Raw genomic sequence first — 27,514 nt, forward strand, 5'->3', positions numbered from 1 at the left:
GGTTATGAATAATTTTTTCTCTAATGTCTAAACTTTTATTTGTAAAGAAATCCATGAAGACACTACTAGTTAAAGTGAAAGGAATACTCGGCTCTACAGAGCTCTGACTCTTTGTCAGCCTGGCTACAGTGCTGAAAAGAAACCTGGGGTTGTTCTTATTTTCTTCAATTAATGATGAGTAGCAAGATGTCATAGCTTTACGGAGGGCTTTTTTATAAAGCTACAAACTTTTTTTTTCAGGCTCAATGAGCATCTGCTAATTTAGTGAGACACCATTCCCTCTCCAGCTTACTGGTTATCTGCTTTAAGCTGTGCATTTGTGAATTTAGGAACAATTTAGGAAGATACAGATACCGGATGGCTTTAACTAAGCATTTGCAGGGGATACTCACAGTAGGCAAAATTTGTTTACTGACTTTCTTTCTGCATATTGAGATTCTTAATCAAGTTAATTAAATGCACGTTATCAATGATTATCAGACCCATAGTTAAGGGCCAGGAGGGGCCTCCTAGCCAGTCAAAAAGGTGGTTATCATTGTTCTAATCGAGGATCACTGTTCTGGTGTGACGTGGACTGGAGTGGATGTCTGGGGTGGATCTGAATTCTGCTCTAATTAGTGATAACAGCCAACTGAGATGGCTAGCAGGTGCAGGAGGGCCAGTCTGAACTACACTTATGGGACTGATAGATGTTAATAAAGTGCATTTAAGGACTGGTAACATTTGAATCATCTGAATTAGAGCGGTAGCTGGCTGGGAGGGACTACGATGAATCAACATCCACTCCAGACATCCACTCCAGTCCACGTCACACCGGAACAGTGTTCCTCGATTAGAACGATGATAATCTTTTTTACTGGCTAGGAGGTGGAAACGGCCCCTCCTGTCCCTTAACCATGGGTCTGATAACTGTTGATAACATGCATTTAATGGACTGTTAACATTCGAAGTGGGTGATTCCAACACAGTTCTAAAAGGTGCAGGCAGGAGATGGACCCAAAATGCAAGTCTCGGAAGACCAGACATAAACTCAAAAGCAGTTTTATTGCTGAGCTTTTGCCAAACAAAGCAGGTCAGGAGCAGACATTTCAAACTAAGACTCTTCAACGACAACACACTACAAGGTAAGACACAGCCATGGTGACACAAGAACCTAGTGAGACTCAGACAATTTATATAAACACTAGAGGCCAGGAAACAGGTGGGAACACAGCTGGGAAAAACTTACATAATGACTCAAAAGGAAGTTAAACTAGACACAAGATACAGAGAAGATCAGCTGTGAAAATAAAACAGGAAAATAGTCATAGCGGGAAGAGAAGAATAACTTAACCATGAATACAGACATGAAGACTGAGCCAGATACAGAAACATGAGAGAGGCAGGAAACAGCGATTCAAGGAATAATACAAACAGACTGAAACCAAGAACAGGAACAGATGAGAATTAAAAACCTGAGCATATAAATATAGTCAAAGCAAGAAATGCAGCAAGAAGAAAATACAAAACCAGAATACAAAAATGTAATCAAAATTAAAAAAGCTATAAAAAACCCCCCCAAAAAACCTAGACATCCTAAAAACATAAAAAACCCTGGGTCCAAGACTCAGGGATCATAACACTATTTCTGTTAGCTCCAATGAGAGTAAAAAACAATTGTGTTTAAAGTGTAATCAATCACTGACTAAATATGAGAACTGGACAGATGTTAACATGCTTCCTGATTTATGTCCTCGATAAACAGCAGCAAGTGTAAGATGCAGCTGTTATAAAGGTCTGGCAGAAGCTGCCGTTCTCTATCAGTGGGCAACATTTAAACCAGATCACATTTTATGCCCACATTTACTCCGATTCTAGCCTTTCTTGACCTTTTAATTCTCCTGAAACACTGTGTATTAAGTACCACACACACACACACACACGATTAAAAGTTTAAGGACACTTGCTTTTATCCATGCAATTCTTAATTCATGTGGTTCTCAGCAGATGACATCTCAACTTCATATCCCCTGCAGCTCGAGGAATGTTGCTTTCTCTGGTGTTTAACACCCACTGAATATGAACAGTCTAGAAGTCAGTAAACAACATGAATATTTTATTTAAAAAGTTGCCATGTGCTTGCTTATAGGGGACTCTTGCTTTCAAATTGTAGGGCTATCCCTTAAAATATAAAGGACATTGAGAATGTTTTTTTGTTGTTGTTGTGAGTTGACACGATATAAACAAAATTAAAATGAATTAAACTAAGTCATTCACGAGTTCTGAAGTAGCAGTTTTGGGTTTAATGCGAAGTCAAATGTCCTGTACAAGTTGCCGCTAAATAAAAGAACTACAGCATCCAGATGACTGATGTTCCAGTCTTCACTTTAAACCTTTGTAGTGGCAAATCAAAATAGGTTTTCTTGGCTGGGTTTACCCATGGAGCTAGAGTAAAGAACCTGGATATCCTGACAGAATGTAGCACCATTCCTTTATTAAAAAAAAAAAAAAAAAAAAAAACAACACCCGAGTTCAGTTTAATAAATTATTAAATGTAATAAAAAGGAGATCAATATGTGCACTCTTGCATTTCACTCCAGACCCTGGCATTACTGTGATCTTTGAAGCCCCATAAACAATTTTATATTATCAAAAACAAAGGATGTTCTGGCTTTGAATATCGAGCAGCAAATCATTTGTGCTTTTAGTGTTTAAGTCACAGATTCACTTGTGATTTGGAATGTAGCTTCCACAATGATGAAAAGCTATTTTTGAAACTGAGTTGAAATGTAGGAGATTTCTCATCCAGCCACAAATGAACACATCACAATGAATTAAAGTTCCTCACTTGTCATTGATGTGTCTTCACCCCTTTCATTCAAATTTTCACATTGTCTCATTGGTGTTCACCCCCTGTCAAGCTCCCTTCCCTGTGTTCACACCTGATCTTTCCCTGTGGCATGATGCCAGTGATTTTATTAGCACACAATGAAGAAAGAAAGAATGGGCAAAGGGTGGAGCTGCAAAAGAAAACAGAATGTTTAAAGAAAAAGTATAAAAGTGCAAAGAAAATTTATATGTTGATTCATAATTCACTAATGGTGTATGTATAACAGGGCTGTTGCCTGCCCAATGGAAAACGGTAATTAAATTCATCATCATTAGGTAAATTAACTACATTTAATTGTAGTGCTAATATTTGGGATGTGACATAAATTCTTCTCCACAGTGGCAGTGAAATGTGAAATTCAAAAGTGGCACCAGAAGGAGTTGGACTGTATTCTCAGTAGTGCTCCAAATTACATTGATACACGTACTGTATCAGTCAGTGTTTATACTGTTTAAATCTTACTGCTTTTTATACAGAGCACTTTCCCTTATTGTTTTCAGTGTTTATTAAACTACCATAATGACCACTATGTTAGAAGTGGTAAACGAACAGAGAAAAATGTTTACTTTTCAACTTGTGTATCCCTCCAAAACAAAGAAAAAAAATAAAGCAGAAATTTTTAAAATGTATTTTCTAAACCTTGTCATATTTATAAGCTCATCTCTATTGTGTTTGTTTTGTTTTTATCACTGTCCTTTTCCAACCCTCCCTCCAAACTAAATAGCATTACATTTCAGAAAGATCACCCACTATCTCAGATATAAACTCCCCCAACATTAGCCTGCTTCATAAACCAGCCAAAGACTCTACACTCCCATCCAACTACTGCCCAATCGAACTCATAAATGACCTTATAATAATTTGAAAATTCCTTGCAAACGATTAGAAAAAAATCACTCCATTCAGAATACATCCTGAACAAACAGGTTATTGTTTTGTTCATCTCCTCATCTGGAAGAACGCATCACTTATACTTCTGCAACATGCCTATATGACTCATGGAGAGAGTTGCCACCATTAAAATGATGGTTTGCCAAAAATCAACTATTTGTTCTCACTGATCTCTAATAAACCTTCTCTTGCTTGGTTTAAGTCACTAGACTCAAACATCCCAAAATTTCTATGGAAAAACAAACCATCACAAATAAGTTTAAAAACTTTACAAAAGCCAAAATCCACTGGCTGTGTAGAACTACCAAATTTTTATCACTACTTCAAGGCCAATAGGTTGCAATATGTTTCAAAATGGATCAAATCAAGTTTGTTAGACAGCCCATAGTTGGACGTAGATCAAGCACTTTGTGGAAAAGTAAAAATCTCAGATCTGCATTTCATTAGCTCCGGTATCAGGCATCATTAAGCCTCAACATAAACACCTCCCTGACAGCCTGGTGGGAATTTTTAAAAAGAACTAAGTCTTCACTTATCCCCGATAAACTAACACCCATTTGAAAAAATCCAGATATTTGTCAGAAGAAGAAAGTACTGAAAAATGCATACATGGGTAGCAGAATTTTTAAATCTCTGAACCCCTAAATTGCTATCAAAACTCTATAAGTTATTGTGAAATATTGATGATTCAGTTTCTCTCCCAATTGCTATATGGCCGTGTACACCTGTTCAGAGGTTCTGGCAGATTATATGTGAAGATCTGTCCACATGGTTTAGTTGCTGTATCCCAACCACCCTATGCAGTTTAGGTAATATAAGTGAATTAGATATAGAATCAAATATATCACACACAATTCTTACTGTGTTATCATCATCAAGAAAACCGTCCTCAGGAATTTCAAATCACAATATAGTTACACAATATGGAAATTTACTTCTAGACGATATTAGTGTGGAGAGAATGTGCCTCCTCAAAAAACAATTAGACAAATCTCTCTGGTTCCCACAGATCAATTCCAGTGGGGGTGGTCAGCTGTGGTCTCATCTCTCCGTGTGCCTTATAAGTGGCTGGGGGTGAACTTTGGGCTGTGGGTGCCAGTGGACTTAATGGTGCTGGAGGGCTGCCGCTGCTGATTTATGGTATCTGTGGTTCTGCCCTGGTTGGTGTTGGTGGTGGTGGTGGTCCTGGGTTGGTGTTGTCTTGCGATCTTGGGGCGTGGGACCTGGGGTGCTCACGGTACCGAGTGCTGACTCTGGCCCGGGTGTCTGGCTTCTCCTGCACCTGTCCCAGTGCAGGGTCTGGGGCTCTGGTACCCAGAGTCGCCTGTCACCTGGTTGAGTCCCTTCCTACGTGGAGGTGGTCCATGACCCCTTGGTCACATCTCCCTTGGCCACACCCCCTTGTGGGGTAGGTTGGGACGTGGGACATCCAATGTGTGTGTGTGTGTGTGTGTGTGTGTGTGCTTCTGGCTCTTCTTCCCCCTCACTCCCTATACAACACATCACACACACACACATAGGGCCAGACACTTGGTGGCATGTGTGATGCATAGGACACAGTGAGCCATCAACATGGTTTTGGGGGGAGGCATGGATGAGCACTGCTGAACAGAAGTCGGGTGCTCATCATGCACCTGTCTACTCAATTTCAATAGCACTCTAGTTTTCATACAGACATACTCATTTTTTGGACCTCATCCACTCACATATTCCAACACATGCACTCAACAATTCACCTTCCAGATGAGTGGAAAGGGGAACAGGCGGGTCTTCCCACACCCATTTCCTGCACCCAGTCCAGGGTGGGGGTTGGCTAGGGTATCAGGGGTAAGGCTAACTGCATTCTGGGGTGGCTGCTGGCTCTGGGGGCACTCATTCGCTTGCTGTGCCTGCCCTCTGTGGGACGTTTTTGCTCTCCACTGGTCATTGCTGCCCAACCAGGAGGTGGGCACTTGGTGTTTCCAGGGCACGAGGCCAGGTGTTTTGGCGTGGTTGTTGGCCCGCTCCCTTGTGGGTTGTGGTTTGGCTCAGGCTGCTTCTGCATGAGAGGGGGCTCTGCTTGGCGTCAGGTGGTTCTTGGGCACCTTGGGCCCTCCCTTGGCTTGTGACCGGCCTCTGGTGGGGTCAGCTGCATGGCATCACTGGTTCTCTGGGGCTCTTGCCCTTTGGCCGTGGGAACCCCAGCTGGGACCCTCTCTCCTCCTTCTCTGGGGTTGAGTACGCGGTTGTCATTGGGATGTGTGGTCTTGGACCTTCAGTGCTCATGGGGGTTGTCTTTGGCCTGGGTTTCCTGACTCTATCTCTGTCTATCTGACTCCAGGAGTTGTTGTTGCGGCTTCTCACCCTATTTGCACACACACACACACACACACACACAGGCATGCACAAACTCAAGCAACAGAACAAGACTATCTGTTGTTTGTTGTATTCTTCTCTTTCAGGTGCTGTTTGTTCGTGGTGGGGGTGGGGGGGGTGAGGGTGGTTTTGGGTTTTTTTTGCTTTTTTGTGTGTTTGTATTTTGTCACAGATGCAGCATTTGTGCCCCCCCCCCCCCCCCCCCCCCCCACGTAAAAAAAAATATGACAGGATTATTAAAACAAAAAAAGAAACAAGGAAAAAAATGGAAAATGGAGCTCTACTACTACTACTATGGGGATTTACTATAGGTGCTACAGAGGAAGCACAGAATGTCTATAAATGACTGCACATTTACATGCAATTTGTTTACTATCCAATGTGGGATTCACATTGGGGGAGGGCACATAGTATTATTAGGGATGCTACAATTTTGCATGCAACATGTCTACTTCTACAATATGTACCTTGGAAGAACAAAGAAAATAAATGGACCACTCAGGCACATTTTCCAAAACATTCAGTTTGAATGGGATTAAGGTGTGCAAAAGCTGACTTTTTGTAATGAATTGTAAAGAATGACTTCTTGTTCACGTGGAGGTTGGCACTGTGTTTTTCAAAGGAACTGACCCAACTTTTGCCTCCAACTGAACTCCAGACCTATTTTTAGGAGCTTCTGTGCCAGATAATCAGATATATACAGTTAATGGATATTATATCCTGAGTCCCAAAAGGATGCCAAGGCTACTCAAGGACCACTTGAGAGGTGTGGGACTATCATGATAACTGTGAAGAGGTCTTTTTTTTTTTTCCACAGAGTGATTCAGGTTGATCCTGCATTAGACACAATCACAGAGAGTACTTGTATAATGCATCACCCTTCAGAACTCACACGCAGAACTCAGTTGGTTGGAGCCAATTTAATCAGCATGCACAAAAACACAAGAGTGTGCACGCATACACACCTATGAACATTTATGTGATGACAGCCACAGTATAAGTGACAAGTCTGATTGAAAGCAGCTTTTCTTGTCTGTTGTGTCCTCTGTCTGTTGAAGTTCATTATCTGATTCTACCATAACTGTTTTTTATAACTCATTTACTCAAATGTCTGACAGGGTATTGTCCTTTTCAGCTTCATAGGAAATGGTGCTATTGCTTGTGCAGATTCATAAGGTCTGCCTGGCATACAGCATGTTCTTTCATTGTGTTTTTGCTTCCCTCCTTCTTTTAAGCTGTTAACTATTGTCATATTTAAAGTACTGAAAACCAAAAGGCCATAGAAATTTCTTGCTGTCGGCCACATTGTCTTTGGGGACCATACAGTACCACCAGGGGGGTAAAACAGGGAACATAAGATGTTTACATATATGATATATATAAAATATAAACTAAATTGTATCTTGCAGTAGTTAAGCATACTTCTTCATCTTTTGACTGCTCCTTGTCAGGGTCACCACAGTGGATCATCTGCCTACATGCACCGTATCACTAGCATCCTCCACTAGCACTAGCATGTCCTCTCTCATACATCCATGAATCAACTTGGTGGTCTTCGTCTTTTCCTCCTGACTGGCAGCTCCATCTTCAACACACTTTATCCAATATCCCTCCTCTGCACGTGTACATGTATTGACTCATGTGCCTACTCAGCTTGGTTGCTACATAGGAGCTTCCATGTTGTGGAGAGACAGGTAATGCTTTGCAATCTCACGACAATGTAAAGTGTAAAGTGGTGAAAAATCATTAAAATAACATTCATTATTATTCATATTGTTTTTTTTTTTTTTAAATAATTCTTCAGTTAAGCCTTTTTTCATGGGGCTAAAACGTTTTTCCCGGTGTTTGTCTGGAGTACATTCCTTAACTTTCATGCTGTGCATTGATGAATGGGTAGATGATCTTCAAGTTCTAAAACCATGTCTTCAGGTGGAGAAACTTATCAGGGGCATGGGCGCAACAGCCTAAGCAGAGAAACCCAGACCTCCCTCTCCCCAGCCACCTCTCCAGCTTAACTGGGGAGACACCAAGGTGTTCCCAGGCCAGGAGGTGGCCCCCAGGTGGAGATACTGTTGTTTCATATTTTAAAGAAAACAATAACCAATCCTCTGATAACATGTTTGTTATCAGAAGTTTTGTTTCTAGTGGAGGAATTGTGCAAAGTGAATCCTCTAAGCACAAAAGTCAGTAATATTGGTCTTCTGTCTTCATCATTCGGGAAGTGGCACATTTTGAAGATGACCCTGTTGAACATATCCTGAATGTATTCCAATTCCTCAGTCCTTGATTCAGATTTTAGGCAAAGAAAATGTTAGAGAAAAAGTTCTGAGTAAAGAACAGGATGATTTGTCATCTCCTAAATTTCAATCATATCATGACGGTACAGTCTACTTGGCCTTTTAATGTAAAGCAGTTGACATCAAAAGATTTGGCTATGATAAAGTGCTTGCCTCTTTGTTAAAAGACATTGCTTCTTACATGACACCATCTAAACACTGCTGGAAAAAATGTGAAATGAAATGCATTTTGTGTGGCTACAGACAATCTTAGGGCACACACAATTCATTTGCAGATGTTGTCTTGCACAGCAATCTGAATTTCAGAGAAAGGTGGTGAGGTGCACGCAAGGTCCCCCTGCGCACGCCAGCAAATGTCCAGCCCTGCTTGAAGTTTGCCAGTGACCATCTGGATGATCCAGAGGAGGCATGAGAGAAGGTTGTGTGGTCAGATGAGCTTTTTGGTATCAACTCCACTTGCCGTGTTTGGAAGAAGAATAAGTATAAGTACAACCCCAAGAACACCATCACAACCATGAAGCATGGGGGTGGAAACAACATACTTTGGGGGTGCTTTTCTGCAAAGGGTCAGGATGACTGCACCGTATTGAAGGGAGGATGGATGGGGTCATGTATCATGAGATTTTGGCCAACAGCCTCCTTCCCTCAGTAAGCGCATTCAAGATGGGTCATGGCTAGGTCTTCCAGCATGACAATGACCTGAAACACGCAGCCAGGGCAACTAAGGAGTGGCTCCGTAAGAAGCATTTCGAGGTCCTGGAGTGGCCTCCTAGTACCCTTATCTATTTTCTTACTCTCTTTCTTACTCTCTCTCTTTGCTAGCCTTCTCCTTTGAACACTTTCCTGTACTTCCTCACTTCACCGCCAAGTCTCCTTACCCTCTTTCCTCTGTCCAGAGGATATACCAAACCCCTTCTTGGCAATTTATTCACTCCAGCTATACTGTAGCTATAATGTAGAAAACTACGGTCATCTGGAAATTCTTCCCTACAACTCAGAGCCTGTCTCACATCCTCCCTGAACTATGGCTCTGCCTCACTTGCTTCCTCTTCTTGATGTCCAAAGTCTTCCTACAGACTACCATCTGATGCTGCCTAGCTACACTGTCCCCTGCTGCCACCTTGCACTCGCCTATCTCTTTCTGATTGCACCTTCTTCATAAGATGTAGCCAACCTGTGTGCACCTTCCTCCACTGGTACATTTTACCCTATGTTCCTCCCTCTCCTTAAAGTAAATGTCCATTATAGCCATTTCCATCATTTTCCCAAAATCCACTACCATCTGTTCTTGTGCATTTCTCTCCTGAACGAAATGCCTCTCTCCCCTGGGACCACTCTTTACCACTACATCCAGCTTACTCCACAGTTCCTCTTTCTCTTCTGACTTCCAAACTATGGGGCATACTAGCTGACATCATTCAACATCACCTTTCCGATTTCCAGCTTCAAACTTGTGATCATGTCTGACACTCTCTTCTCCTTCACAACACTATTCACATACTCTTCTTTCAAGATTACTCCTACTCCATTTCACTTTCTATCTACACCATGGTAGAACCGCTCAAATTCACCTCAAATGCTCCTGGCCTTCCTTCCATTTCACCTGGTCTCCTACGCTCAATATATCTACCTTCCTTCTCTCCATCATATCAGCTAGCCCTATCCCTTTATCACTCATAGTTCCTACATTTAAAGTTCTTACGTTCACCTCCTGCTGTCCCTTCTCTCTCTGCCTCCTAACACACCTTCCCCCTCTCCTCTTCCTTCGTCTTCATCCAGCACCCTGCTGGCCAGCAGCACTGGAGGAGGTCGTTGTCCCGGCGGATCTGATATGGAAATATCATTGTTTATGATTCACATGTTTGATTTGTCCAGTATTTTTATACCCTTACTGGTGCTGGGTTTATTTGCATGACTTTACAGCCTAATGATGGCCTCAATTTACATCAACATAGCTCTAGAAGTCAATGGAGAATTCCAGTGAACAGCTACAAGTTCAACAGTTGAAATCAACTCCAGAACTTTTATTTGCTTAATTTAAGAAATGCCCATGCTGGCAAGGGAACAAGTCTCATCTGAAAATAAAACTGCTTGTCAGTCAATTGTCCAACTATTTTTTAGCCTCAGTGCTATGCACGAAATGTCTGTAATAATGCAATACTTGTGTTAAATACCATCATCTAAAGCTGAAGTCTGCACTTCAGTCAGTGAGGACAAGGTGATTCAAAATATAACTTGAAAAGAATGACAAGTGAAACAATATGACAAGGATTTCTCATGTAATAATAATATTTTAAGTAACAGTAGCATCAAAAAACTATTGAAAAAAAACAGAGGTCAGAACACAAGCCACACAAGAAACATGCCACATCCAACACCCAACAAAACTGACAGTGGAATGAGGCATTCATTCATTCACGTAAACTTTTTGATTCTTCAGTTTAAGATTCAGTTTATATCTGGGATTATTAAAGCCTGTAAAATCAAGTGATGAGTACAGTTTTGCTAATGTCACATGATATTGTCCAATAGAAAACCCTAGTTGTGAATAATGGGGAAAAAATTGCTATGACATAAAAACAAAATATTCACCAGCTGCTTCTGAATTGTTTTATTCTGGTGCTTCAATCTTGCTCACCATTACATCAGGATCTTATATAAGAGCTGTGATCAAACATGTACTGGGGGAGAGCAGAAGAGCATTGGTTGGTCTTAGCATCAGCTGCAGCACCACTAAGTAAAAGAGTGACCAGGTCTGTTTTTACCTACAAGTTCTTGTACTCTTGCTGGATTCACAGACATTAGGGCTCAATGAGCATGCAGAAAAATACTGAAATAAATAAAGTTAAAGATCATTTGTGGCCTAAGGCTTGCGGTGCATGGATGATAAAAGATTAATGCTGCCCTTTCTGAAAAACGAAAACTCTAAAAGCTTTTATTTTTCTCCTCTGAAACACCAGTAAAATTTTAAAAAAGGGCCCTAAGACACCTCCAGGCCACAGCAAGGAGGAGAAAGGAGGAGGGGAAAAATTGGTGAGAAAAAAAGAATGAGAAAGAACGAGGAAGTGAAACATATTGCATTGACTGTGACATAGAAGTGCTTTCACACTGAAACACACGTAAACAACAAATCTAAATCAAACTTTGTGAAACTTCAAACTCTAAACCCAGGGGGTATTAAATGTACTATATTTTGAAACCAAAGCTCAGTGCAGTATAGTGTTGAGTATAATATGACTCTACTGTAGTAGTGAGAGAATTTGTTACTGAATTCTAAATCATACCACTCTTCTGAAGATAACAGATAAACACAGAATTAAAGCATTAAAAGCTAAAGTCTCCTAAATAAGCCTGTTGAAAACACATTTTGTATGCAGTTAAATCTAATAATGGTAATTTAATAATATACATTAGGGCAAAATTACACTTTATTTTTATTTTTTTTATGTTATTGTAGGTCTTGAGTATAGACTCCCTTTGTTCCCACTGAATGATGCTTTGTAGGTCCATGGTGACAAATTGTCTGTGATTATATTATTACAGGTTATATATATATATATATATATATATATATATATTTATATATATATATATATATATATATATATATATTTGGATATTTTACGTGCCTGTCCATGAATAGCAACCTTATCATGGTATAGGAGTTATGTGTCGCCCGGGATCCCAGGGGTTATGTTGTGTGGGGGCTTTTGACCCCTGGTAGGGTCTCCTAAGGCAAATTGGTCCTGGGTGAGGGGCCAGATGAAGAGTGATTCAGGTGACCCTTATGAGAGAAAGTTCAAGGGAACAGATTTACTCTGCCCCATATAGGGTTACTAAGGTCCCACCCTGGAGCCAGGCCTGGAGAGGGTGCTTGAGGGAGAGTACCTGGTGTCCGGAGATATGGGCCTGCCTTCCTGAAGGCCTGCCACCTAAAGGAGGCACTATAGAGATCAGCTGTGGTGTGTGTCAGGCAGCGGCCAGTGGCAGAGAATCGGGTGGACCAATCACTGGCTATCAAGGCTTTTGACTTTGTTGCTCTATTGGGAGACTTCAATGGGGTGACAGGAGTGAGGCCTGGAGATCTGGGGCAGTACCTCTGGATTGGCACACTGGGGTGGTGGTGGTTCATGTCACATAACTGTGAGCATGAAGACTACAGTCACTGTGCAACAGTCCAAGACAGCGCTTTCCTGTAAATTCACCACGGTATGGCAAACAAATCTTTTTATCCTGCACTAAACTGCCATGTACTCCAATAATGCAAAGTCAGTATACCTCAGTTTGTTTTGCAGGAAGTTTCACAATATGAAATCATAGCTTCACATCATATACAGATCCAGTATCTGGTTTAAAAAATGACGGCATGTAGGATTTAAATTTCCAGTTTATCAAATGCCACTGAGCAGTCCTTACCTTTAAATATAACCTCTCTTCAAACTTTCCCGTCTTTTATTTTATACATTTTTCTTCATATCTGAGTGAAGTTATCTTCCATTCCACTCTTTCCCAGGGAAATACAGCAGCTGGACCTTTAGCTAGCAGATGCACTGTGTAACAAACTGCACACAAACAGTTTGTTTAGTGATATTTGTTAAGCAGTTGGAAGAGTTGCATTTGGAATTACCTGCCACTTAAAAAGTGCTATTCTCTTTATGCTCGCTCCTCTTCTATAGCACTAACAAGATGCTTAAGTAAGACTGCAGCTTATGGACATTTGCACCAAAAACGCTGTTCCAGATCTCTCCAGCCCACCATCCCGAGTATAACAGTATAAGTAAATTTTAAATGGAATAGTTCCTATATAGCACTTTTCTACTTTAGCTGAGCACTCAAAGAGCTTAAGTGATGCAAAAATTATATTTCTTGCCTCTTTCATCTCTTTGTATTTGATAAGCCCTGGGGATTGCCTTTTATGTGTTATTGTTCCCTCCATTTAGGTCTTGATGTTTCAAGGTGTGCAGTGATGTGAGAAAAACTTTCCCTAAATGCATTAAACCTAAAGTAACAAGCCTGTTTTGAAAATGTAAGTAGCAGAAAATAAAGATATTTGTGTTAAAATGTAGGGAGTAAAAGTAATGATTTGTCCATAAATAAATCCTCAAGTACAGATACCTGAAATTTTTAATTAAGTACAATAATTAAGTATTTGTACTACGTTACATCCCACCTCTGTTTATCTTATATTTATGTGGCTTGGGGGACATTTATTAACTCATGGCATTCTGGAGTGTGTTAGTGTTCTTCTAAACTACAGTATTGGTGAGACTCTTGGAAAAAAGTATTTTTTCTAGATACGTTACCTGCAGTTTCCATCTTTTTCCAGATAGTTTTTAGTTTTCTAGATTTTCCATTGCATATGGGACAACAATGCCTCACCACATATTCTATAAGTCTGAGGATATTGACATAGCAAAAGAAGTACACGGACAAAGACACGCACCTGAGTATGCCCAGTAAGTCTCCTCGGTGGTAGCTCTTCGAGATCGTGTCCCACTGGCTCTTCGAAAACCTTGGATAGGGCCTTCTGACTCGGCTTGGCTTTCTGTCAATGCTGCAGGAGAGAAGAACAAAGGGACCGGCAGGTTAGCATAAACAGCAGTAGCAACTGTGTCCAAGACTTTTAGTAGATGTGTCTATGGTGTGATTTTGAACTGGCCAGGATGCCTACTGTTCAACCCCTAAGTGAGGTGTTTTGGGCACATCCAACCTGTAGGAGGCCCCAGAGCAAACTCAGGACACACTGTAGAGATTTTGTCTCTCTGGATCCCACAAGAGGTGGTGGAGGTGGCTAGGGGAAAAAGAGGTTTGTGCATCTCTGCTTAGACTGCTGCCCACATTTTAGCTGTTTCTGTCAGCTATCTATTTAAGTGGCTGTTATCAATAGTTATCACTCTCATTTAGCCAAGCCAAGTTTATTTATGAAGCACTTTAAAAAAGCAACCACTGACCAAAGTGATGTAGATATGACTATTAATATTCCTTGTTGGCTCAGTTAACAGTTATCACTGTCTAGCTCACATGTGTCAAACTCAAGGCCCATGGGCCAGATCCAGCCCATGACATAATTATATTCAGCCCGTGACATAATTTCATATGGCTATTATTAATGACGCGCCGGTAAATAGCACTCCCACCACTTATACTACAAATCCCACTATCCACTGCCACAGTGCACAGGCCAAGACCTGTGCGCTAACCCATTTTCCCACGTTGCCAATGACACATTGATCAGTTATCAGCGGATAAAAACATTGGTCAGCACTTTTTACAGTGACATTTAAGCTAGCTTGACCCCTCAAAATGGCCACATGAAAAGTGGAAAACAGGGTTTTTCCAAACAGATGGGCAGCAGAGGACCTGTTCGCTTACATCAGCGGTAAACCTGTGTCTCTCTTTTCCCCGCCTGCAATAGGCGGGGAAAAGAGTGGATTGGTGGGACTGATGGGGTAGAAGATGCAGAGGGGGACCTGCACAGGTGAGCTGACAGTACATCACTGCGTCACACACCCGGAAACACTGTGTAGCAAAGTCCTGAAGAATGACAGAATGTATCATAAGCACAGACAGTAACACAGACAGTGAACTTTATAAGAGGAAATGGTTTAACTCACTGACAGTTTCAGTATTTTCTGGAGGAAATACCTTCTGAATTTGGTGATGTGCCTTATCACACCACTGTGGAGACCTAGTTGCTTTTTGCTGAGAAACTGGACACACTGGCGCAGTTTCTGCAGCGTTTTTCTGACTTTGAAGTGCAGAAATTGACATCCAATTTTTACCTAAAAAATTGCAAATTTTCATCATCCATCCATCCACTTATCCTGTTCAGGGTCATGGTGGGGTTGGAGCCTATCCCAGCTGACATAGGACAAGAGGCAGGGTGCACCCTGTACAGGTTGCCAGCCCATCGTAGGGCTAACACAGAGAGACAGACAACCAATCACAGCTATGGGCAATTTAGAGTGACCAATTAACCTAACCCCAGTAACTGCATGTCTTTGGACTGTGGGAGGAAACCCACACAGGCACGGGGAGACCATACAAGCTCTACACAGAGAAGCCTGGGCCAAGGTGGATTTGAACCCAGACCTTCTGAATGTCATTCTAGATGTGAGGCGGTGGTGCTAACCACCACACCACTGTGCTGGCCACATTTATTTTTTCCATCAGCTTGAAATATTCTTTTTCCCTGATGTTATTCTTGAAGAAAAATATCATTTTTCATATATTTTTTGATGTGTTGAGGAAAAAGTTGCTGTATTTTCACCTTTCAAATTCATATTGCTGATTAAAATATTTTCAGTTTTAGACTGTTCGATAAAGGTTATTCCTGTTTGGTCTGTGACTGTGTTTTCAATTTTGGCCGATCCTGTGATTGAATTTGACAGCCCTGGAAGAGTTGATGTCTAGTTGACAGTTATCACAAAAGCCACAGTCTGTATTTTGTAACAGTGGAGATGATAGTGTCATTTAAGTCACTTGATTTTCACACAGTAGACTAGCTTGTGGGACTGTTAGTAGATATGAATTAGAGCAGACTATGTAGACTTTTTTGTTTTCATTTGTTAGGTGATGTTGAGGGGAAAAACACGTGGCTTGATATGGGTGACAATTCTTTAAGAAAAAAAAATCATTTTTTTCAGCAAACACTCACAAGAGGCTGGCTATATCTTTTGTATTAACCTTTGGCTCTCTTCCACAGCTTGTCTTTTGTCCTGTCTTTCTCCCCTTCTCCCCAAACGATTGCAGCAGATGACTGCCTCTCCCTGAGCCTGGTCCTGCTGGAGGTTTCTTCCTGTTAAAAGGGAGATTTCCTTCCCACTGTCATCAAATGCTTGTTCATACAGGGTCGTTTTGACTGTTGGGTTTTCTCTGTAGTTATTGTATGTCTCTACCTTACAATATAAGCACCTTGAGGCTACTGTTTCTGTTGATTTGGTGGATTTGGTGATTTGGATTATCAGTGACAACACAATCGTGTTAAAAAGTGAAGGTTCTATTGATCTTGTGTATTTCTAGGTATTCCAGGATCCATATATGAGGCATTGAGTCGTAGGCTTTCTTCAAAGCAACCCAGGTGGTGCACGGTGTTGGTCAGTCTAGTCTTAAATTCTCTCTCTCTCTCTCTCTCTCTCTCTCTCTCTATATATATATATATATATATATATATATATATATATATATATATATATATATATATATATATATATATATATATATATATATATATATAGACACACACACAGATTACCAGTCAGAAGTTTGGACAAACTGACCCATTTATTTGAATACTTTGGGATGTACATTAGCATGACTCATATCTGCAAATGTCAGTCACAGCAAGCTTTATGGCTTTTTTATGAATTACATTATTGATTCCCAATACTACTCAGAATAGTAAATGTAATTATGCATAGACCCCACCCTAACCCCTCTTCATCCTCACTGAACATACCTTCTTTTGTCCCTTCCCTCTTTTCTTTCTTGTCCTTCACTCATTTGCTTTTCATCATTTTGTCTTTTGTTCCTGCCATCACATGACCTCTCTAAAGCCTCTGAGTGCATTGTCCTTCAGCGATGTCATGATTTCAAAAATTTCACAAAATGCTCTGCAGCAGTATCAGCAGTACCGCTATCTCCACTTCAAAAAGTATTCATCTTAGTAAGTCTTTTGGAGTCAGATTTCCTACCCAACACACATATAAGCATTGAGTGGCTGGTGAGCGACGCTGAGCTTTTCTGAGTACCTGTGCTCAGACAATTTCCATGGATTTTTCTTCCTTGTCCCTACTTGTGCACACAGGGCCAAGATTTGTGAGAACACATTACAACACGAATTTTTATCCAGACTCCCTGGTTGTTTTGTACACTTTCCCTTCAATGAGTAAAATTCAGGATTATCACAGTTCAAATTTTGTTTTTACATCCCTTAGCTCAGGCCACTATGCTAATAATCAAACTTCTACCTTGCCGAGTAGGGCTCTGTGAAATGTGGAATTTTTTTTATTCTTGAAATCTGGTATCTCACATCAATCCGTGACTCATCTGTACTCCTTCATTAGCCAGCTTTGTATGTCTAGTTGAGAAGAAGGTCTTGCTGCACTGTTTGGAAACTGGTTCTTATGTTGTTCAGTGAATATCAGAAATTTTTGGCTGTTTTAACGTGTTAGATCCCGAGGTACCCTTGTACAGTAATTCTGGACTGGCTCTCTGTCTAAAAGGTCTGAGGTTCTGCTCCTAAAAGGTATTACCAAAATAAAATTAGTTATAAAATAATTTAAGCTAGTAGTGGGAAGACACACATAGCGCTGTCTGCGAGGTTTTTCCTTTAGTGGACTGGACAATAGGCCCCAAGAATATGTTAACCCTCTGGAGTCGATGGAAGCACCAGCATGTCCAAATGACATCACTGATTTAAGATGATGTTGCAGCAGGACACTTGCCTCACTGAGTCTCCGTTTCCACTTGTGTCAAAAAGTGTGGACTTCAAACTATTTACCAGTTTGTAAATTGTGTTGCTAGGCCATGGAAAACCAGACTCATGATAAATAACTTACTAGTGACTATTGTCCTCACGTTTTGTGTGCATTTGGTACCGAAAGAAACCGCAAAAACATGATATTCTGGCTAGCTGTAAGATTATATAAAAACATTATATAGCAATGTGTGATATCTGGTTGCTGAGGAACAGGTGAAAGTTGTGGAAGTGGAGGTGGTAAATGACAGAAGTCTTGAAATTTGAGCAATTTGAGACATTTAGTTTGGAGAGCATAGTTAGTTTTTTTAGTATAGTGTGTCAAGTGTGTTGTGTAGTCATGGACAAGGCAGATGCTGCCAAAAAGCCAACAAAGGCACACTCAGATGTAAATACTGTCTCCAGATGTACAAGTGGAGGAGTGACACACCTGGAAGTGTCAGGCTTGTGATGTGCCCTTCTTTCCATGGTAGACAGGACCTGTTTTTTGGAGTGGCACAAATAATTTGTGTGGCATCTTACTGAGACACCTGATTGTTCTGTTGTACAAAAACACCTGAGGAATTGCCTGCATTTTAATGGAAATAGTTGTATATATGGACAGCACGGTGGCGCAGTGGTTAGCACTGCTGCCTCACAATTAGAATAACATCTGAAAGATCTGGGTTTGGCTACTCTAAATTGCCCATAGGTGTGAATGTGAGTGTGAAAGGTTCTTTGTCTCTCTGTGTTGGCCCTGCGACAGGCTGGTGACCTGTTTAGGGTGTACCCAGGAGAGCTGGGATAGGCTCCAGCCCCCCTGCGACCCTGAGCGGGATGGATGGGTAGTTGTATATAACTTTGTTTGCTAAATTTCTACATAAGTTTTTGAAATTTACAATTTATATTTGTATTTTATTTTAAGTTATAAAAATAGCTTGTTAAACTTATTTTTCTACCCTTTTCTACTCAGATTTTGATTTTAGTGTGATTTTAGGTCCAATATATTAATACAGTACGTCATAAAATGAAAAATAACTGTACAGTCACACATGTGAGGTTTTGCTGAAAAAAATGATACCAAAGGTTAACAGTTTTTAAAGTGAAATATAAAGGTAAAATCAAAAGTAATAAAAATGGCCATTTATACCCTAGACCCCAGAAGGTTCATTTGTAGGACAAGAACAACCGAACCATTAAAAATATGTAACTGTAATATACAAATGACAAATCCTAAAAGTAAATGCCCATAATTTAGACTTTAAACGCAGATAGGATGTTTATTGAAATTACTAAGCAGGAGCAAAGCATACAGTTCAATAAATTAATTGTTAACTACGAAAAAATCAATTTTTATAAATCACATCTCAGAAATACTAAAAGGATCCAAAACTGATGTTGAATAATTGCCACTGTTATGGGGAGAGGAATCTTGCCTTGCCAACAATGAAATCCCCTTACATGGCCAGAAAAGGAGAGTTTATTTTTGGACAAATATGAAAGCCAGGTGTGGAAGTAGTGACGCTCTCCAAAGTCTCCTAAATCCTTCAAGGTCTATATTCTAACACAGCAATGTCAGTAGAGAAGAAAATATTTAAATTCAAAACTGAATCCCCAGTTGTGCTCTGTGAGTTTGGGGTATGCGTCTTTGTTCAAGTCAAACTGCTCACCACGAAGTCCTGGAGGAAGAACAGCTAGTTCTTCTCAAAACTGTCCTTTTTCTATCCTTTCCTCGGGCTCCTATTCCTTCCTGGTGTTCCCTCAGTGCAGTCAGTCCAGTTGGTCCACACCCTAGTATAACTCATTCACCCTGTTGACTCACACATATGAGTACTTTTCCATTGTCCACATCACCCCAAAACAGTGCTGCATTATACCCTCCTTTTCCAAGGCAAAAAAAAGCAATACACATACTCATTCACTATATTTGTTGAAGCATACCATTATATTTTAACTTGCTGCCCCAAGTGGAGGAGTTTAAGTATCTCAGGGTCTGGAGTGAAGGGAGATGGGAGCGGGAGTGATGTTGAATATTGCCAGTGTGCATGACCCACAGTTTGGATGTCAGTTAGAAGAGAAAGAGGAATTGTGGGGTAAGTTGGATGAAGTGGTAGAGTGTCACCAGAAGGGAGAGACTGGGGAAGGAAACAGAGGTGATAAGGAGGTGTTGGGTAGGGATGATGTTAAGTAAAGAACTACAGAAGAACAGATGGTGACGGAGTTTGTGAAAAGGATGGAAATAGCTGTGATGAACATGTACTTCAAGAAGAGGGAGGGACATGGAGTGATGTATAAGAGTGGAGGAAGGTGGACTACATCCGGTGGACAGTCTCCTCAAGGTGACTTCTTACGCAGAAGGTGCAATCTGAAAAAAGATAGGAGAGTGCAAGGTAGTGCGAGTGGAGAATAATGCTAGGCAGCACTGTATGGGAGTCTGTAGGATAACTTTAGAAATCAAGAAGAGGAAGTGAGTGAAAGCAGAGTCAATGATTAAATGGCAAAGGTTGAAAAAGGAAGAATGTTGCAGAATTCAGGAAGGGGTTGAGACAGGCTCTGGGTGATGGGGAAGAGTTTAAAAGATGACTGGGAAAGTACACCTGTAGTACACCTGTAAACTACTAAAAAGGTCTTTGGTGTATCCTCTGGACAGAGGAAAGAGGACAAGGACATTTTATGGTGGAATGAGGTAGTACAAATGAGTTGATTCAATGAAACTGTCACGTTCTGCTGTGGCAAGCAAGGCAGAGGACCCCAGTACAGGACTCACGAGGCACAAACTAAATTTAAACTTAAGTTTTTTTAATTAAATCCCAGGAGAATACAAGGCTGGTCGGGAGCCAGCTTCACAAGAACACCGAACTCGAAATACCAAAAGCACAGAGCAGGAAAGCCAACACTGATGGCAACACTGACAAGGATGCAACAAAGGACAAAGACAAAAGTAGACAATAAATACACAAGTGCTGATGAGCGCAGTGACAACAGGTGGAATCACAGCTGAACATAACTTCAGAGACAAGAGAAAGCAAAACTAAACACTAAGTGCACGGGACAAAGGACTGTCAAAATAAAACAGGAAGTAACTAAACATGGCATACACAGACTTGACACATAGAGAGACTGGCACACAGAGGAAACCTAAACACCAAACACAAGGAAACAACGGGAAGGGAAACAAAACACAACAAAGGGCCAAGACACGGGGACAAAACAGACACAGGAACACAGACACGGGGAAGACGAGAACGAAGGGAAACCAGAATAAAGCACAAATAACTTTAACCAAAAACAGAATACAAAACTACCAAGAATCTCAACTAAAAAACCCAAGTAAAAATACAATAAAAACAGAACCTCATACAAAAAACACAAAACACTGGGCCAACAGCCCAGGACTATGACAGAAATCCTTTTGCACTCATTACATTCTTACATTTTACCTGCATCTTTGTTCAAAAATGCCTTTAAGTTTTGTGCTCACTATAATCAGCGCCTCACCAGTGTCTGGTCATGCCCCTGCTTATTTTAAGAATGCTGTCATCCACCTCCTTTAAAAAAGTTCGACCCTTCTCTTCTTAACAGTTATAGCTCAATCTCAAAATTACCATTCATTACTAAGATTTCATAAAACACTGGAAAATTCCAGCATTCTTGATCATTTTCAGTCTGGCTTTCATCATGCACATTCCACCAAAATACCTTAGATATTTTAATGCACAGTGATGCCAGAGAATGTTGTGCTTTGCTGTTGTTAGACTTGACCTCTGTTGATCATCACATTATGCACGATAGGCTGAGATACTGTCAATGCATTTGTGGTTGTAGTAAAGGAATGAATAGCTATTTCATGACTTTATTTCGTCTGGATTATTCTAATTCATTGTTTTCTTTTGAACAGCTGCAGGTTGTTCAGAATCCAGCTGTGAAGCTTCTGACTAAGTATTCTAATTACTTACATGTTACACCACTGCTGTTTCCGTTGCACTGGATATCCATTAACTTCAGTTTTAACATTCTGGTTTTGATTTTTAGAGCATCATCGTATATTAGTGTACTTTTACATTCATAGAGCTACAGCAAGTCCCTGAGGTCCTGTGGTCAGGGGTGGCTGGCTGAAGATACAAGGCTGAGAGCTAAAGGAGACAGGAGCTTTCCAACAGTGGCCCCCAGACTCTGGAATTCTCTTGCTATGAGCTTGAGATCTGTGGACTTAGTAAAAAGCATCTAAAAACTCATGTTTTAAACTTGCTTTTGGGTAACTTTGTTTTCTATTTTAGCACTTTGTGATATTTATTTTAAAAGGTACAATATAAATAAATGTTACTTACTTTATTTACTTTGTTCCACACAAGTTTTTTAAGTGTAACATTTCTGTTGAAGCCAGGGACAAAAATGACATTTCCATAGAATGACCCGGTGCCGTATACAGACCATCTATGGCACCAGGACAGATGGATAGATGCTCATCAGTTCTTAAATGTTTGATTCACCCTAATTATGAATGCTATAACTGGTGTGCTAGAAATCTCAGTCTGATACCTTGTTAGCAAACATATTTAGAGGAATATACCAGTAGCTGCAAATTCAGTTTCACTTTGTCCCCTCAGGTTCTTCCTTTTTTATTCCCTCTTTGAACACTGGGGACCTTCAACCCTCTAATCTCTGTCTCATTTTTTCATTTGCCACTAAATTAAAGCAATTTAGTAAGTTTTATTTATTCAGAGCTGAGGCCCCAATAGCCAAAAAGGACAGACCCATGCCCAAACTATTTTATGGGAAAATGTCTATAGGCTTTAACCACAGGAATTGTACTTTTAAATCAGTAACAGAGAAGAGAAGGGTTGAAAACAGATGAAGAAGATGAGGGATCAGATCTCCAATCAAACAATGGGGGAGGAAGAAGGATAAGGTAAACTAAGTCTAAATTCAGAGATTGACTTTAAGAAGAGGTACTGAAGTAGTTAAGGAATTGCTGGAAGAAGAGAAACACTGAATGTGCGTGAATAAAAGTGGACTTAAGCACCAATGATAAAATTATGCTTCTCTCCTAGCAACAGTTTCTTGGTCACTGAGGGACACCATTGCATGGCAACCAGTCAGTGGCAGTGGATGAGAGATGGAATAAGGCCCGCTGTTGGGCTGAGGGGAGTATGTGAGGACAAGAAGAGGTGATAAAGAAGGGGGGAGGTTTTATCACAAATAGTACAATCTTCTGCACACCGTGTATATACAAATGTTAGCATTACATACATTTGCCTGATTCTATTTCCCATAGAAAGAGAATAAGGTCTGTTAAAAACAAACTGAATAAGCACAGAGGGAAGTTTAATTCACAGGCTTTTCACACTGCTGTGTCAGTCTTACTGAGTTTTATAAAGAAGGGTGCTAGTGGAAAGCAGAGCTGTCACTGTGAGAACAAAATAACTGTTGCACTATATCATGATGACAGGGAGGTTTGAACATTAAAACTACAAAGTCTGTGTTGTCAAAAGTGCAATGCTCATGATAAGGACAAAGCTTTATGAGAATTTCACTGATAGATTTTACTTTATGAGGAGACATGGATCAAAAAGACTGCATAAAACTGCACATTTATAAAAGACAATGCAAAATTGTCTAGTTGAAGCTGACAAAGCTTTTGAGTAGACAAAACCCAGGCCTAATGTCTGCATACTAATAGCAATATCCCACCTACATGCTTCACATCATCGTTTTGTGTGTGTGTGTGTGTGTGTGTGTGTGTGTGTGTGTGTGTGTGTGTGTGTGTGTGTGTGTGTGTGTGTGTGTGTGTGTGTGTGTGTGTGTGTGTGTGATTTTCATTTTATTAGTATTTACTACTGCTTCTATCCATGAAGCCAGATGACACACACCAGTTAGTTAAACTGCAGGAATGTCTTAAAGACATTAAGGCCTGGATGACCTCTGATTTCCTGCTTCTAAATTCAGATAAAATTGAAATTCTTGTTCTCGGCCCCACAAATCTTAGAAACATGGTGTCTAACCAGATACTTACTCTGGATGGCATTACCCTGGCCTCCAGTAACACTGTGAGAAATCTTGGAGTCATTTCTGACCAGGATATGTCCTTCAATGCACATATTAAACAAATATGTAGGACCGCTTTCTTGCTTTTGCACAAAAGGTCTATAATTAGAAACATCCTTTCTCAGAGTGATGCTGAAAAGCTAATTCATGCCTTTATTACTTCTAGGCTGGACTATTATAATTCATTATTATCGGGCTGCCCTAAAAACTCCCTGAAAAGCCTTCAGCTGATCCAAAATGCTGCAGCTAGAGTACTGACAGGGACTAGAAAGAGAGAGCATATTTCTCCCATATTGGCTTCTCTTCATTGGCTCCCTGTTAAATCTAGAATGGAATTTAAAATCCTTCTCCTCACATACAAGGTCTTGAATAATCAGGCCCCATCTTATCTTAAAGACCTCATAGACCCCAACAGAGCACTTCGCTCTCAGACTGCTGGCTTACTTGTGGTTCCTCGGATACTTAAGAGTAGAATGGGAGGCAGAGCCTTCAGCTTTCAGGCGCCTCTTCTGTGGAACCAGCTCCCAGCTTGGATTCAGGAGACAGACACCCTCTCTATTTTTAAGATTAGGCTTTTGTCCTGTCTCTCTCCCCTCAGCCCAACCAGTCACAGCAGATGACTGCCCCTCCCTGAGCCTGGTTCTGCTGGAGGTTTCTTCCTGTTAAAAGGGAGTTTTTCCTTCCCACTGTTGCCAAGTGCTGCTCATAGGGGGTCGTTTTTTCTGTTGGGTTTTCTCTGTTATTATTGTAGGGTCTTTATCTACAATATAAAGCACCTTGAGGCAACTATTCGTTGTGATTTGGTGCCATATAAATAAAACTGAACTGAATTAAACTGCAGCTTTCTCATTCCACTTATATTACTGTAAGGCCTTATTTACCAGATAAGTCATCTTTTTCATGGCTCCAAGTGATACAAAATGTTGAGGCCAGACTATTAACACATTCTTACATTACTCCTATTTTATATTCTTGACACTTGCTTCTAATAGATCATAGAGTTGCTTTAGAATTCTTGTGCAAAAGAACTAAATGGCAAGGCACCATACTGTTCATCCCAGCTGCTTCTTGCATTCTTCAATTACAGGCTCAGAATTTGTTATTTCTTCCTTTTATGTTCCTTGTACATGATTAAAGACTACAGGGGACCGAACTTTTCAGTCTGTGGCACCAAGACTTTGGAACTTTGGACTTTGGTCTCCCACTACAACTATGTTAATCTAACTGTGAACTATTAAAAAGCAGTTTAAAAGGTCTCGTTTAACCAGGCTTTTGGTTGAGACTTTTTTTTTATTGGACCTGTCTTTTAAATTACCTGTTAACTTTATTTTGTGTCTTAACTTGAATTTGAAGTCCTATTATGGTACTAAATTGTCTTATTTTACTCTTTTTTGTTGTACAATGCTGTCACTGCTTTATTTGGAAATCGAGGAAATGATTAAAATACTGAATATAAAAAAAATACATTATCACCTCCACAGTTTTTCTAGAGTGGCAATACCCGTGTCGTATGCAAAATATTGCTGGGGAAATAGAAAGGATCTCAGAGCTATCAAGAACCATGCTGTGAGTTTTATTCACATCAGTCATGCTGGTACTATAAATAGAGACAAATACTATATGGACTAGGAGATGCACCATACTATAGGTATGGTGAATAAACACTCTATTTGTCTGAAAGGATGTTTTAATTAGCAGGCACAAAGTAAAAACTGGAATCAGTGCCCTGTTTATTTAATTTTTTTGTTAAGTTCTAGTGCATTTTTTTTTTTTGTGATTTATCTTCTAAGAGATGCATTGAATTTAAGTGAATAAGAAGGACCAATTTTATTTTGATGCATTTTTTGTTTGTTTTTTATATTAGCTGAAATATCACACAACATGAAAATGAAAATTGTCCACATACAACCCTGGTATCTGTAATTCATGCAGTAAAACTACTTTTTTCTCTCTTGAACAGGCCTGTTAAATGCTCTTTTTAAAATGTCCCACAGAGGCTTTGTGAGCTTTGCAGTGCCTCTGTGCAGGGCACAGATTGCAGGATTATTGCTCCTCTGTGAAGAGAGGGGAAAAAGGGGCAATTCTTCTTCAAGATATCTCCTCACAGTTGTCTTTAACAACAAAAATTCATCAGGACACTACTCTGAGAAATATTAACTATTTGCTCTGCATTTGGTGTGATGACAAGTCTGATGCCAGTGTCAAATAGATAATAATAGCTGGAATAAACTCCAATTCAGCTGTCATTGTGTAAATACCATATGCCGTCTCTGCTTTCCTCTGTACCAAGAATTTCACATCAAAATTGTTTATCTCTGTAATGCTCCACAGGTGTGTGAAAATATGGAATTATTTAGTCCTCACTGTAGACTTAATTATTTGGTATCTGTTATGTAGGAATCACATGTTAAATGCAGGATTAAGTGACAGCAACCACCAGTGGCAGTTGAATAAAAATATTCTAAATGTCTTTTACATGTTTCCCCTGATTTCAGTGTGACAGGTTTGATATCTTTGCAAAGACTGGTGTGTCCACAAGAATTTTGATAAAGTTCTATCTACTGGAGCAATGTAATGGTCTTTACATTACAATATAAAGCTCATTGAGGCAACTGTTTGTTGTGATTTGATATAAATAAAATTGAGTTGAATTGAACAAAAATGTGCAAAGATAGAGCATCTGGTGTGTGCTGCAGAGTTTACAGTAATATGGTTAAAACCTTTGAAGGGGTGAAGGGACTCTTTCTTGTCACATACTGTACAAACACACATCAGTACAAATGCACAAATACACAGAAAGGGCAAACTAGATGCACTGGAGATGTGTACCAAGGGAACATTTCCTCCAACACTCTGCCACAGCTTGTAGTGCCAGGAGTCAATAAAGTTTAAAGGGACTTTGGCCCAGTCTTTTGTTTCCAAATACACAAAAGTTCCTGTTGAGAAGAAAAATAAACAACAGTGGTTCCTGTCATCCATCACAGGGGAGCATTTAGGGGAATTGCAGAGTGTTTGCTCAAACCTTAATTAAAATGCAAAGCCCATCACTGTGCTTCTGTACTTAACCTTGGCTTGCCCACTTCTCAATTGCTCTCCCTTCACTGGGCTTGACAGAAAGAATATCAGGGTGGTCAAATGCACAGGAAAACACACACTCTTTCCAACACTCATACACACAAACAGATTCAATGTATGTATGTATGCTATGACTAGCCAAATCAGTCCTTACACTGGTGATTCAATTCATTAGCATTCCTTACATGCCCAGTGCTCTTAGTGCCGAAGGACTTTCCCCAAAACACACACAAACACACTTCACTTGTGGCTTATTGAGCTCTTTCATGCTTTGAATTTAAAAAAAAAAAAAAAAAAAACAAGACAGGATATCTTTGTAAGGACCTAAGGATCCTAAGCCATGTTTCTTTTTAGTTCTCTGTTCAACTAGCTTATATTTCTATGGCAAGTAGATGTCAGAGCATCCAGTGTTCCTGTCCACCAGTTCCATTAAACTGTTCACCCTACAACCAATGAGTCTGATACTCTTCCATGCAGTTAATATTTCCAGAGCATTAAACACTGCCATTTTACCAAACAACAAAA

General features: G+C 40.2%; 1 protein-coding gene across 1 annotated transcript in view; it reads right to left on the reverse strand.

The window, feature by feature from the left end:
* LOC115776234 (receptor-type tyrosine-protein phosphatase gamma-like) overlaps positions 1–27,514 on the reverse strand; it is a 462,780-nt gene that overhangs the window by 346,654 nt on the left and 88,612 nt on the right. Inside the window, exon 2 of the mRNA XM_030723842.1 lies at positions 13,856–13,966. Coding sequence (XP_030579702.1) covers positions 13,856–13,966 — 111 coding nt within the window. The remainder of the gene's footprint in view (positions 1–13,855; positions 13,967–27,514) is intronic.

The sequence above is a fragment of the Archocentrus centrarchus genome, unplaced genomic scaffold, assembly GCF_007364275.1.
Source record: "Archocentrus centrarchus isolate MPI-CPG fArcCen1 unplaced genomic scaffold, fArcCen1 scaffold_29_ctg1, whole genome shotgun sequence".
NCBI lineage: Eukaryota > Metazoa > Chordata > Actinopteri > Cichliformes > Cichlidae > Archocentrus > Archocentrus centrarchus.